At 41.3% G+C, this 13376-nt stretch overlaps 2 protein-coding genes across 5 annotated transcripts in view; both read right to left on the minus strand.

Annotated features, from left to right (window-relative positions):
- Positions 1 to 266: 266 nt before the first annotated feature.
- On the minus strand, positions 267 to 9214 carry ncaph2 (non-SMC condensin II complex, subunit H2). Of its 2 annotated transcripts, none has more exons than XM_079294252.1 (18): positions 9184 to 9214; positions 7856 to 7972; positions 7502 to 7603; positions 7361 to 7422; positions 7201 to 7276; positions 6880 to 6936; positions 4566 to 4645; positions 4213 to 4480; positions 4052 to 4132; positions 3507 to 3672; positions 3283 to 3327; positions 3087 to 3157; positions 2610 to 2724; positions 2429 to 2521; positions 940 to 989; positions 760 to 861; positions 540 to 683; positions 267 to 413 (listed from the first exon to the last, which is right to left on the minus strand). In XM_079294252.1, the coding sequence occupies exons 2-18, from the start codon at positions 7961 to 7963 to the stop codon at positions 285 to 287; spliced, it is 1749 nt and encodes a 582-aa protein (XP_079150378.1). In that variant the 5' UTR covers positions 7964 to 7972; positions 9184 to 9214; the 3' UTR covers positions 267 to 284. The 2 variants fall into 2 exon arrangements, with proteins under 2 accessions (XP_079150378.1, XP_079150377.1); XM_079294251.1 differs by having other exon boundaries at positions 540 to 689.
- A 318-nt stretch (positions 9215 to 9532) lies between these two features.
- ptpro (protein tyrosine phosphatase receptor type O) overlaps positions 9533 to 13376 on the minus strand; it is a 48796-nt gene continuing 44952 nt past the window's right edge. For all 3 annotated transcript variants that reach the window (XM_079294080.1, XM_079294078.1, XM_079294079.1), the window contains one exon: positions 9533 to 12377. The gene's annotated coding sequence lies outside the window, so the exon portion shown is untranslated. The remainder of the gene's footprint in view (positions 12378 to 13376) is intronic.

The following is a 13376-nucleotide window of genomic DNA, read 5'->3' on the forward strand; positions in this document are numbered from 1 at the left end:
AATCTTAAAACCTCCTGAAATAATAAAGAATATAATTCAAAATATGTTTGGGAGAAAAGAAAAAGTAATAAAATAAAGGAGAATTAAATACTTTTATGGCAGATTTCTTTCTCGTGCCATTTATTTACATATCTTTGATTTTTAGTATCGTTTGTCCTCCGTACTATCAGCTTGTTTAGTAACAGGAGAGTTTATTACAAATGTTCATTTCGCTCCTCAGACGGACAGATCATGACACAGTTATGATCACGTGTGTGTATATATACACACACGTGTGTGTGTGTTCATGTGGAACCCGTGAGAGTCTTGAACCGGTCTGGAGCTCTGTGAGTGCTGATCAGAGTCAGACCCATCGAGTCCACGCTGTCCTCCAGACCTCCAACACTGTCCACCTCCACCGTCAGGTCGTTGGCCTGAGACACCAGAGGACACGCCTTCAGTTAGTCACATGACGGTCACATGACCCTCCACATCTTTAACTTGAACAGGTTAGCAGGTGGACATCAGAAGGTGTTCTGTGATGTCATGTGTGTGTTTACCAGCTGAAGAGAAGCCATCAGGTATTTACAGGCTTCATAGTTGTTGACTCCAGAGACGATGGAGGAGAAAGATCTTCTCTGACCGACGCCGGTCAACGACGACACGATCCGGTCTCCGTAGTCGTGGATGTCGAAAACGGAGCGCTGCTCCTGAACACAACAACAACGTCAACAACAACAACCAGCTGATCACAACAACTCCCACAGACTGGTGCATTACCTGCAGCACCAGTTGCGGTCTGATCTGGTCCTCCCAGTCTTTGACTCTACGAGACAGAGCCGTCTCCTGAGCGTAACCTCGACAGTCCACCACCAGCTGCTCCTGAACGCACACAGACACAGGTGATCAGTACAGCTCAGGTATCATGTTTTAATGATGAGTCATCATTTCATCTCTCACCACACGCAGCTTCACCAGATCTTCATAACGCAGTTCATCTCTATGAGCGCCTAAAAATAAACAAAACGTATATCACAGGTGATCTCTACCTGTTGATATGTAGTCTGGTCCTACAGGTGTGATCTCTACCTGTAGATATGTAGTCTGGTCCTACAGGTGTGATCTCTACCTGTAGATATGTAGTCTGGTCCTACAGGTGTGATCTCTACCTGTAGATATGTAGTCTGGTCCTACAGGTGTGATCTCTACCTGTAGATATGTAGTCTGGTCCTACAGGTGTGATCTCTACCTGTAGATATGTAGTCTGGTCCTACAGGTGTGATCTCTACCTGTAGATATGTAGTCTGGTCCTACAGGTGTGATCTCTACCTGTTGATATGTAGTCTGGTCATACAGGTGTGATCTCTACCTGTAGATATGTAGTCTGGTCCTACAGGTGTGATCTCTACCTGTAGATATGTAGTCTGGTCCTACAGGTGTGTTCTCTACCTGTAGATATGTAGTCTGGTCCTACAGGTGTGTTCTCTACCTGTAGATATGTAGTCTGGTCCTACAGGTGTGTTCTCTACCTGTAGATATGTAGTCTGGTCCTACAGGTGTGTTCTCTACCTGTAGATATGTAGTCTGGTCCTACAGGTGTGATCTCTACCTGTAGATATGTAGTCTGGTCCTACAGGTGTGTTCTCTACCTGTAGATATGTAGTCTGGTCCTACAGGTGTGATCTCTACCTGTTGATATGTAGTCTGGTCCGACAGGTGTGTTCTCTACCTGTAGATATGTAGTCTGGTCCTACAGGTGTGTTCTCTACCTGTAGATATGTAGTCTGGTCCTACAGGTGTGTTCTCTACCTGTAGATATGTAGTCTGGTCCGACAGGTGTGATCTCTACCTGTTGATATGTAGTCTGGTCCTACAGGTGTGATCTCTACCTGTAGATATGTAGTCTGGTCCTACAGGTGTGTTCTCTACCTGTTGATATGTAGTCTGGTCCGACAGGTGTGTTCTCTACCTGTAGATATGTAGTCTGGTCCGACAGGTGTGTTCTCTACCTGTAGATATGTAGTCTGGTCCGACAGGTGTGTTCTCTACCTGTAGATATGTAGTCTGGTCCTACAGGTGTGTTCTCTACCTGTAGATATGTAGTCTGGTCCGACAGGTGTGTTCTCTACCTGTAGATATGTAGTCTGGTCCTACAGGTGTGTTCTCTACCTGTAGATATGTAGTCTGGTCCTACAGGTGTGATCTCTACCTGTTGATATGTAGTCTGGTCCTACAGGTGTGATCTCTACCTGTTGATATGTAGTCTGGTCCTACAGGTGTGTTCTCTACCTGTAGATATGTAGTCTGGTCCTACAGGTGTGTTCTCTACCTGTTGATATGTAGTCTGGTCCGACAGGTGTGTTCTCTACCTGTTGATATGTAGTCTGGTCCGACAGGTGTGTTCTCTACCTGTTGATATGTAGTCTGGTCCGACAGGTGTGTTCTCTACCTGTTGATATGTAGTCTGGTCCGACAGCAAACTCAGCTGGAAGATCATCTGGAAACGCTTCCTGGTCGTTGTCTGAGTTGTCGTCGTCTCCACCTTTAAAAGATTCAAAGACTCCTGAGCTGAGAGGAGTTGAAGAGATGTCTACAAAGTGTGTGTGTGTGTGTGTGTGTGGAGGTCTTACCCAGCATGTCGGGGGGTCTGAATCCGTGCATAGGCTCCGCCCCCTGCTGCTGTGGCCCCGCCTCCTCCGGCTGGAGGAAGGTCCTCCTGAGTTCTTCATCAGAGACCGCCACCCCCTGAGTGACATCACACACACAGCATCACTGACCACACCCTCTTAGTGACATCACTTAATAAAGCTGCATTCTCTCTAGTGTCCACCAGGGGGCAACTCCACTGCTGGTATCGAAGTCTGTGAGAAAATGACTCTGGGCGGGGCTACACGGTGATTGACAGGTCTCTACCAGAGACGTAAACGCCGTCTCTACGTCACTCCTCCTCAGTCCATATAAGGTCACTTCCTGTTCACTGGTTGTAAAAACCAAGATGGCGACGGTCAAAATGCAGAACTCGAGACTTTAAAACGACAATATACAAATTTTCAAAACTATCTGTATCTCTCACACACACACACACACACACACACACACACTCTTACTGCTCTCCTGTAGATTATCTTCCGAGTCTTCAGTTTGTTTTTCATGGTTTTTAAATAAATGTAGTTCAGGTCTGAAAAACATGAAACATGATTTTCTATAACTGTGTCAAAGATGGCCGTCATGACGTCACATGTTATGGTTTTATTTCTTATGATAGATTTCGTTTTATTCATGAAATAGTGAAAAATTGTTTACCTGGAAACGCTGGTCCATTTTTGAACTTGTGCTCCGGAGGATCAACTGAAAGACAAAATAAATCCTCATCCTCATCCTCCTCCTCCTCCCTCCTCCTCTTCCTCCTCCTCCTCCCCCCCCTCCTCTCTCCTCCTCCTCATCCTCCTCCTCCTCCTTCCCCTTCCTCTTCCTCCCTCCTCCTCCTCCTCCTCCACCTCCTCATGTAAACAGACTGTGGTTCTCACATGTTCCTCTGAACCAGCTCCTGAAGTCCTGAAGAGAAGCAGCTGGTCTTCGTTTCCTCTTCCCTCCGTCGTCCAGACCGTCAGGGACTTTGTAGCGTTTCCCAGATTTAAAGGGTTTGTCTTCTCCGAGGACGACGTACGGCTCGTTCAACGTCCACACGTTGACCTGAAAGGTTCACATCCTTCTTCATGTTAAACTCAAGAGGGTTCGAGAGGAAACGTCTGTTTACAGGATAACGTGGAGATATTTAGACAGAACTGTTGGATTTTTATGAGAATTACGTCACAATATTTAAAGAATAAAGTTCTACTTTTACATAATTGAATGAGTAAATCAACGAAAAAATGAATTTGTCATTTCTTTAAGAAATAATTTTGTGAAAAAAGACACAAAACTAAAGAAAAAAATGGAAGTAATGAGAAATATAAATCTAATATCATGAGAGTGAAGAGAAAAATAGAACTTAATAAATTGCAACATTAGAATATTTCCATTATGAACTTGTTTAAACTGGTCGAATGAAGATGAAGATGATCACACTTACAGGCGGAGGCGTCTCCTCCGTCCTCGCTGGTTTCTCTTCGACCTCTCGTCTCTCTCCGATCATCCGTCCTTCACTCGGAGCCTGAGACACATTTTAAAGACTTTGACAACGACTCAAAGAGTCTCAAAGTCTCCAAATTGGACTGAACACAAAAACCAGACCTGGTGCCGGTCCAAATGCTCCCCTGGGTCCTGGTCCAGCTCCATGTTGATATCCTCGAAAGGAAGGAAGTCCTCCTCAGCTTCACCTCCGTTACCTTCAACCAGAGCCTCAAGAGGACGAGGATCTGTACCTCTCTGGATTTGATCCACATCCATCAGAAACCTGGATGCAGCTGATCCCAGAGTGAGGAGGATCAGATCCTGGTCTCCTGGGATGAAGAGGTTGATCCTGAAGTCCTTCTGACTGCACAGGACATCTCCGGTCACACTGAGACACACAGATTTATGAACAATATCTGAACACTGTAGTGGTAATATATAAAATACTTCATTGTGTTGTTTTACTCACTGACCTGATGAGCGGAAGCTTGTGCTTCTCTGAGGTTTCAGGAGGAATCAGAGACTCAGGAGGAAGAGGAGCAAGACTCACAGTCTGACGGTGAAACAGAGTTATACTTCATGATGAACTACAGACACCAGAGAGTTAGTCTGTAATAATCTGTCTGTGTTCAGAGAGTTAGTCTGTAATAATATGTCTGTGGTCAGAGAGTTAGTCTGTAATAATATGTCTGTAGTCAGAGAGTTAGTCTGTAATCTGTCTGTGTTCAGAGAGTCAGTCTGTAATAATCTGTCTGTGTTCAGAGAGTTAGTCTGTAATAATATGTCTGTAGTCAGAGAGTTAGTCTGTAATCTGTCTGTGTTCAGAGTTAGTCTGTAATAATCTGTCTGTGTTCAGAGTTAGTCTGTAATAATCTGTCTGTAGTCAGAGAGTTAGTCTGTAATAATCTGTCTGTGTTCAGCGAGTTAGTCTGTAATAATATGTCTGTGTTCAGAGAGTTAGTCTGTAATAATATGTCTGTAATAATCTGTCTGTAGTCAGAGAGTTAGTTTGTAATAATCTGTCTGTAGTCAGAGAGTTAGTCTGTAATAATCTGTCTGTAGTGAGAGTTAGTCTGTAATAGTCTGTCTGTGTTCAGAGAGTTAGTCTGTAATCATGTCTGTAGTCAGAGAGTTAGTCTGTAATAATCTGTCTGTGTTCAGAGTTAGTCTGGAATAATCTGTCTGTGGTCAGAGAGTTAGTCTGTAATAATCTGTCTGTAGTCAGAGAGTTAGTCTGTAATCTGTCTGTGTTCAGAGTTAGTCTGGAATAATCTGTCTGTAGTGAGAGTTAGTCTGTAATAGTCTGTCTGTGTTCAGAGAGTTAGTCTGTAATAATATGTCTGTGTTCAGAGAGTTAGTCTGTAATAATATGTCTGTGTTCAGAGAGTTAGTCTGTAATAATATGTCTGTAGTGAGAGTTAGTCTGTAATAGTCTGTCTGTGTTCAGAGAGTTAGTCTGTAATAATCTGTCTGTAGTCAGAGAGTTAGTCTGTAATAATCTGTCTGTTGTCAGATAGTTAGTCTGTAATAATCTGTCTGTTGTCAGATAGTTAGTCTGTAATAATCTGTCTGTAGTCAGAGAGTTAGTCTGTAATAATCTGTCTGTTGTCAGATAGTTAGTCTGTAATAATCTGTCTGTTGTCAGATAGTTAGTCTGTAATAATCTGTCTGTAGTCAGAGAGTTAGTCTGTAATAATCTGTCTGTTGTCAGATAGTTAGTCTGTAATAATCTGTCTGTGTTCAGAGAGTTAGTCTGTAATAATATGTCTGTGTTCAGAGAGTTAGTCTGTAATAATATGTCTGTAGTGAGAGTTAGTCTGTAATAGTCTGTCTGTGTTCAGAGAGTTAGTCTGTAATAATCTGTCTGTAGTCAGAGAGTTAGTCTGCAATAATCTGTCTGTGTTCAGAGAGTTAGTCTGTAATAATCTGTCTGTGTTCAGAGAGTTAGTCTGTAATAGTCTGTCTGTAGTCAGAGAGTTAGTCTGTAATAATCTGTCTGTGTTCAGAGAGTTAGTCTGTAATAGTCTGTCTGTGTTCAGAGAGTTAGTCTGTAATAGTCTGTCTGTGTTCAGAGAGTTAGTCTGTAATAGTCTGTCTGTGTTCAGAGAGTTAGTCTGTAATAATCTGTCTGTGTTCAGAGAGTTAGTCTGTAATAGTCTGTCTGTGTTCAGAGAGTTAGTCTGTAATAATCTGTCTGTAGTCAGAGAGTTAGTCTGCAATAATCTGTCTGTGTTCAGAGAGTTAGTCTGTAATAATCTGTCTGTAGTCAGAGAGTTAGTCTGCAATAATCTGTCTGTGTTCAGAGAGTTAGTCTGTAATAGTCTGTCTGTGTTCAGAGAGTTAGTCTGGAATAATCTGTCTGTAGTCAGAGAGTTAGTCTGGAATAATCTGTCTGTAGTCAGAGAGTTAGTCTGCAATAATCTGTCTATAGTCAGAGTTAGTCTGTAATAATCTGTCTGTGTTCAGAGAGTTGGTCTGTAATAATCTGTCTGTGTTCAGAGTTAGTCTGTAATAATATGTTTGTAGTCAGAGAGTTAGTCTGTAATAATCTGTCTGTAATAATCTGTCTGTGTTCAGAGAGTTAGTCTGTATTAATCAGTTTGTAGTCAGAAATGAAAGTTGCTGTTAAGCTCATGGCTTTTACTTGTAATTTATATTCGTTCACACAAACACTCCATTCATCTGCTACTGGCCCGGCCGTCACATTTTAAAACTCAATGTTTTGCCCACCCCTGCTGTAGATGCACTATCCTGCTGGTTGCCTCTCTGCTGTGTGTATGAACTCACCGTGTTGGAGTCTGTATTCATAGAGTTCCCAGAGACCTCGATGTTGAGCGGAGTGAACTGAAGGAGACAGACAGAGTGGTAGGCTCAATGATGTCCTACATTACCCACAATGCCTTTCTGCAACAGTTCAGTAGAGGGAGCAGGTTATTAGCCTGTTGGTCATGTTGATCATGTGGCTACTATTTGTAAACATTTACACTTCACATAGACATATTTAAAGACATTTGAACATCTTGATAAATATATCAATATGCTTTGTTTCCCCCTCCAGCTCTGAGAATAATAAATAACAGAAACACAATGAATAGAACTGTTTCTCACCACAGCGTCATCGTCGCGTTCGCTCGCTGCTCCGTCAGCGTCGTCCTCCTGAGACGCTGACATCTGTTTGTTCCGTCTGTCGAGAAAACAAACATCAGAAAAGCTGAATCACCTGAACGCGTCTGTCCAACACTGACTCACAGCTGGAGGACCGTCTCACTTCTTATTGCTGTCGTTGATGTACTCCAGAGTTTGGTAGACCAGACCGTGCAGGAGGTCCACCTGAAACAGACGACAGTGACGTTTAATAAGAGCTGGTTGTTCATAAAGTTTTACAGTTTGGTTTTATTTGAAGGTGAACCTTCTTGCTGTAGATGTAGGCTGAACCCTGGATCAGCAGCGCCGCTTCGGCAAAGTTCAGTCTGGTTTTCCCTCCGTCGAACGTGATGCACATGTCGTCCAGCTACAGAAACAAAGACACAGAGACTCAGAGACGCAGGGAATCAGAGACAGAGACGCAGAGACTCAGAAACAGAGACTCAGAGCCGCAGAGACTCAGGGAATCAGAGACAGAGACGCAGAGACAGAGACGCAGAGACTCAGAAACAGAGACTCAGAGCCGCAGAGACTCAGAGACAGAGACAGAGACTCAGAGAAGCAGAGACTCAGAGACAGTCTTCTTTCTAATCAGAGCTTCTTATCCGACGTGTTCTACCTCTTCTAAATAGTCGTTTAGCTCCGACGCCACGTCGATCTCCCAGTTCTTGGTGAGCTCTCTGATTGGCTGCAGCAGGTGAGGGAATCTGCTCTCTGTGAACGCCATGACGTCTCACTGTGAAGAGTAAAATAATAACATAATAACATCACAACAGTTCAGTAAAGGTACTGCAGTATTCGCAGCAAAGATGTACTCAAAGTATCAGAAACACAAGTATGTCAAGTCATGTTACTATAAAACAGTCGGTGGCCACTTTATTAGGTACACCTGAATAAACTTATAATAACAACTTTATTTATATAGCCCCTTTAAACATAGTTATTTGACAGATAAAGCAGCTCAGTGAAACATTATGATCAAAATAAACTAAGAAAGAAAGAAATACATAAAAATGAAGAAATAAATAAATAAAAACAAACAAACAGAGATAAATAATATCTCAGAGCAGAAAGCCACTGAGCTCATTTGACATCTCCACTTCAGAAGGTATATAAAGTATGAGATATGACTACGTGAAATATTACAGACAAGATGTTTTACAAGATATTAAATATGATCAAAAATATTAATATATTACAAACAAAAGATGTTGTACTGGACTACTAATACTACTACTATTATAATGACAGTATTGTATGTATACAGCATTATGATTGTATATTCTTAAACACCATATTACACATACACTATTTCCCTCTGAAATGTAACTAGTATATAGAATATCATAACATTGAAACACCTCATAAATACTTAAACCCTTGATCAGATGTGGAGAGTTAAAGTTATTTCCAGCAGCTGGACTAGAACAGATGAGGATTATAATATATAATGTAAATATGATAAATATTAGAGACGTTACACCAGACTCCATTCATAAATATGACGTTTTTAACCCACTAACGTCAGCTTCAGTTAACATGACGTAATATGCACGGACGGACTTTAACGTTACAACAATGACGGATTGTTGTAAACACGAACATCGTCACGTAATAAATCATGAGCCGAATCGAACAGAACACCCGATTGATGAGTTAGATATCTTAACTAGTCGTCTGTCGGATAGATTTTAACCTAAAACTGAAACTAAGAACACAAACGACACTTTTTCTTACGTAATGCGGCCGAAGGTCGTCTTCATACCAACAGAAACACTGAAACTGTCTTTAAATATTACGTCAATCTAACCGTTATAGTAGCCGAATACTACTGCTGCTGCTGCTGCTACTACTGCTGCTGCTGCTGCTACTACTACTATTTATTAATGTTTACCTTAAAGTTATAAAGCAGCTTTAGGAGAAAAGACACAGCGAAGAAGAACTCACCGAGACGTTCCAAAGCTAATGTAGCCGTTAGCATAACAGTCAAACTACCCGCGCAAATTTCTTCTTCGCGGGTCAGATTCTTCTTCTTCGTCTGTTGGAGGACTGCATAGCTGCTTACCGCCACCTACAGGTCCGGAGTGAACAACACCCTGACGTCATGGACAGTTTATGTACTGGTTCATGTACTAACTATTGTACTTGTTACTGTACTGCATCTCAGAGGTACATATTGTACTTTAAACTGTACTACATCTCAGAGATACATGTACTTCTTATACATGTATATATATTTATATATTAATACCCTGACCCATGGAATAAGTGAACCAGGACAAATGTAACTTTGCAACATTTTATTTTTGAACACACATTAAAACTCTGCGACGAAGATCTCAGTTTGAAATCGTCCCTCAAATTTGAAGTGACACAAATGTACAATAATGAAATGGCACCAAAGACGAACAGGTTGAACAGGTTGAACAGGAAGCGACTCTGGAGCTCAGAGACTCGTCTGCAGCTTCATACATAACAAAGTGCGCTTTCGTCTCCGAGTCGACGTTTCCTGAACTTGTGGCTCAGCTGATGATTCACAGATACAAGTTTAAAAAAACTAACGGTTCCACAGATCACCGAGTAAAGACAAAGTAGAAACAATAAGCAGTGTTAATATGAATATTTACAGTACGTTTGATATTAATAGTTTGAATCCTTTCACACATTCATGAGTTCTTCCTTCATTTCACTGATCGGACACCAGCAGACCTTTCACTCCATTTAGTGTTCAAGGTGCTCAATCAATATGAAATGATCAAAACTTTATGGATTGTACAAAGATTTGCGATCATAAACAATTTGTGGGGCATTTTGTTTTCTTTTGAAATTCATTATTATTTTGAGTTCATAAAATGTCTTTTTTCTTTAAAACATTTTGTTAAAATGTATCAAAACAATATCAACTGTTTCATTAATCTTTGAAATCTGATTTTAGTTTTGTTACTCATTTAAAGTTACTCATTTTTTATTCCATTTTTCAGGCAAAATATGAAGCAGTTTGATATTAAATATTAAATTGTGAATTTGAGAAGTTTTGTTAATTTAAACTAAAGATTGAAAGTATTCCAAACTAAACTAATAATCTTTATTGAAACGAAAACAAAGATTCACAGAAACTAGAAAAACGTTGATTTATGGAACTAACTACAAACTTTATTTGCTGTTATAACAATTCGACTGATTGTTGGCAGTAAATAGTTATGTGATGTTTTTAAGTCGTTGAACTCTGCGCTTATTTTGGCGACACGCTGAACTTCCTGAACGCAGTAAACATTCTGTAAAGTCACGAAAGATGAAATATTACAAAACAATTGTAAAAGTTGATCTGATGACTAAAATAAACTATTTCATGAACAATATTCATGTTTTTAAGACAAAATCCAAAAGTGATTCATTTTAAAATCAGAATGTTTTTTTACTGTTAACGTTCACTCATTTATTATTTATTTATTGTTAAAACGTCTTTTAAATTCAGAAACATTGCTGCAGCTTTTTGGTCCAATTTTCAAATGAAATCAAATAAAAACACAGAATGTTAAAAAAGTAACAATTTAGAACCAGATCAGTTTTTAACATTACAGCATGTCTACCGATTAAATCAAACTGTCGGATTATAAAACTGAATTGTTCTATTTTGAAACAAAATTTGGTGATTTCCAATTTTGAGATTAAAACAAAAGATATTTGTGCACTTTGCTGAATTCGTGTATTTTAACAATTCATCGACAAATAATCATCGCTTTCCATTATAAAGGGAACATTTGTTGTTATAAATGTCTGCGTCATAAATTACATTTGTAATTTGTAATCAAAACAAATTGACACGATATAATTGTTCGGTATTTTTGGTGCTTTATTCTGTGAGCGTTGTTTAAATTTGCGGTTTATAAACTGAAATGTTTGAAGATTAAAATAAATATTTTGATGCTCTTTAAACTTTTGACGGCAGAGACATGAAGTCAAACTATTCTTGATGGTTAAATATTTGTTCCGTCTCGTATTTATTCGTTTTATTGTCATGAATCAAAGTTGCACCTTTTCTATGTTTCGGTAATTTGATGGAAGGAAAGCTCAGAAAGGTTTCTGTCTAGTCAGCAGAAAGAAAGTCGATGTCGTTTGTTGGAGGTTTTGTCAGTTTGTTCGTCTTCAGCCACTTCTGATCCTTCTGATCCTTCTGATCCTTCTGATCCTTCTGATCCTTTTGATCCTTTTGATCCTTTTGATCCTTTTGATCCTTTTGATCCTTTTGATCCTTTTGATCCTTTTGATCCTTTTGATCCTTTTGATCCTTCTGATCCTTCTGATCCTTCTGATCCTTCTGATCCTTTTGATCCTTTGTTTGTTGAATTGTTGAACCTCAGAGAAGCTTCAGGTTCATGTCAGAGTTCAGAGTTCATCTCAGCTCTGAACCAGCGACTCTGAAGAAGCTCTGACAGCGACGATCGTCCTCAGAGAAGTTTGTTCACTTCAACTCTCTTTAAAACGTGAGTCGAGCAGCAATTCATGAAATCTGATCCAAAATACTTTGATGATTGACTTTCCATTGAACTGACGGATGGATTTTGTTACTCAATGTTTTTAGTGTTGAATTAAACATCAAGTCAACTTTGTGCTCTTCTTTCTTTACAACGTCTTGTGGGTTGGTTGAGTGAGGATCGTCTCCTGGCAGTTTGTTAGCATGTTAGAGAAGAAGAATTCGATCTACTGAACCAGGAGAGCAGTGAGGAGGTGAAAGGAACGATGAGGGGTTTGGAAGTGGAGGAAGAGGCCGGTGTGCTCGCTGGCTTTCTTCTTCAGCTGCTCCTGAGATTCAAACAAGAAAGAAAAGAAGAACTGCTGACTCGGTAACGCCGCCTCCACGAGGACGGACACAGTGTGGACATCCAATCACAGGACAGAGCCAGATGACCTCCGACCCCTCCCGGCCCACGTTGACGCTGAGTCAGTCCAGGTTCGGGGGGGTTCGGGGTTTGTGGTTCAGTGAAGGCTCCTTAAGGCAAATCTCCATCCAGGTGCTGAAACACCAATTCAAACCAAAACTGGATTCTTTTGTTTTTGTTTTTTTGATACTGATGATGAAGCGGATCTTCTTCTGCGGAGGACGGACGCCTGAAGCTCAGGAGCTCGGCTGTGATCGCAGCCTGTAAGACAAGGAGAAGGGATTTCAGTCAGAAGTTGCTGTTATTGAAACTGGTGTTGGGGTCTGACCATATGGCTTCTACATGTGCTGTGGACAAAGAGAGTCAGGCTTCCCTTTTGCAAGCAAAGGTTTCATCCTGATTGTGGTTTGATGAGAGAAAACCTCCTCTGAAGGAATTTCACATTAGGGTGTGAGTTTCCTCCCCCCCAAAAACCTATGCGTTCCTGAAGTCACCTGAAAGCACCGATGCAATCTCATTGGCCGAGAGCCAAGACACCCCAGGACCCCTGTAGTTCAGCCACTGTTCTACAAAACTACCTGCAGCCCCCACCTCAATGCTTTTTCCACCGATCCCTCCGGGGTAGAAGGAGGCATGCAGCAACGTTGTTCCTCCTTTTAACCAAAATCCTAGGTTAACAGTTATATTCGCTGGCCGAATTCACCAAACTGTCTGTTTTATCTTTGTTCGCATCCACGAAGCGAACCCGTTTAATCCTGCAGAAGTGAAGAAGCAAGACGCCTTCAGACAGAGAGACAGAGAGCTTCCACTCTCCACCAAACGCCTCGTCTGCTCCGGCCATAAGGACACGAAACTCCCGTATCCAGACGACAGCGATCCTCTCCCACCGAGAGAACACCTCCCGCAGCCGCTGCCCGAGCCCACGGAAGCCCAGAAGACTCTCCTCCATCACATCGTACCGTAAGGCAACACAGAGTCTGGGCAGAGTTAGAGAGAGTTCATTTGTGTTTATTTTACCTTGTTCACGTGCTTAACGTACCGTTCATCTTTATAACGAGGTGTATGCTTAATAATCGCAGACACTAACGATGGCTGAGATCGTTGGGGTTGTGTAGAAGTAGCGTGTATTCCGTGCTCCTGTGATCTGTGTTGAAACAGCCGCAGTGAGGTCAGAGCTGCTTCTCATCAGTTCAGGAGGTCAGAACCGCCGGCTGAGACAAAGAGTCGCTGTTCTCTCCCCGGGCTGAGAGAGCAACCTTC

This window comes from Melanostigma gelatinosum (assembly GCF_949748355.1).
Source record: "Melanostigma gelatinosum genome assembly, chromosome: 22".
NCBI classification, from domain to species: domain Eukaryota; kingdom Metazoa; phylum Chordata; class Actinopteri; order Perciformes; family Zoarcidae; genus Melanostigma; species Melanostigma gelatinosum.

What these genes read in the sequence shown, in the direction of transcription:
- ncaph2 (XM_079294251.1), bottom strand. Translation starts at nt 7,963, where the DNA reads ATGGCGTTCACAGAGAGCAGATTCCCTCACCTGCTGCAGCCAATCAGA. An exon ending in CACAAGCTTCCGCTCATCAG is followed by an intron (nt 4,481 to 4,565) that starts GTCAGTGAGTAA and finishes TGTGTGTCTCAG; the next exon opens with TGTGACCGGAGATGTCCTGT. An exon ending in TGATGGCTTCTCTTCAGCTG is followed by an intron (nt 414 to 539) that starts GTAAACACACAC and finishes CTGGTGTCTCAG; the next exon opens with GCCAACGACCTGACGGTGGA.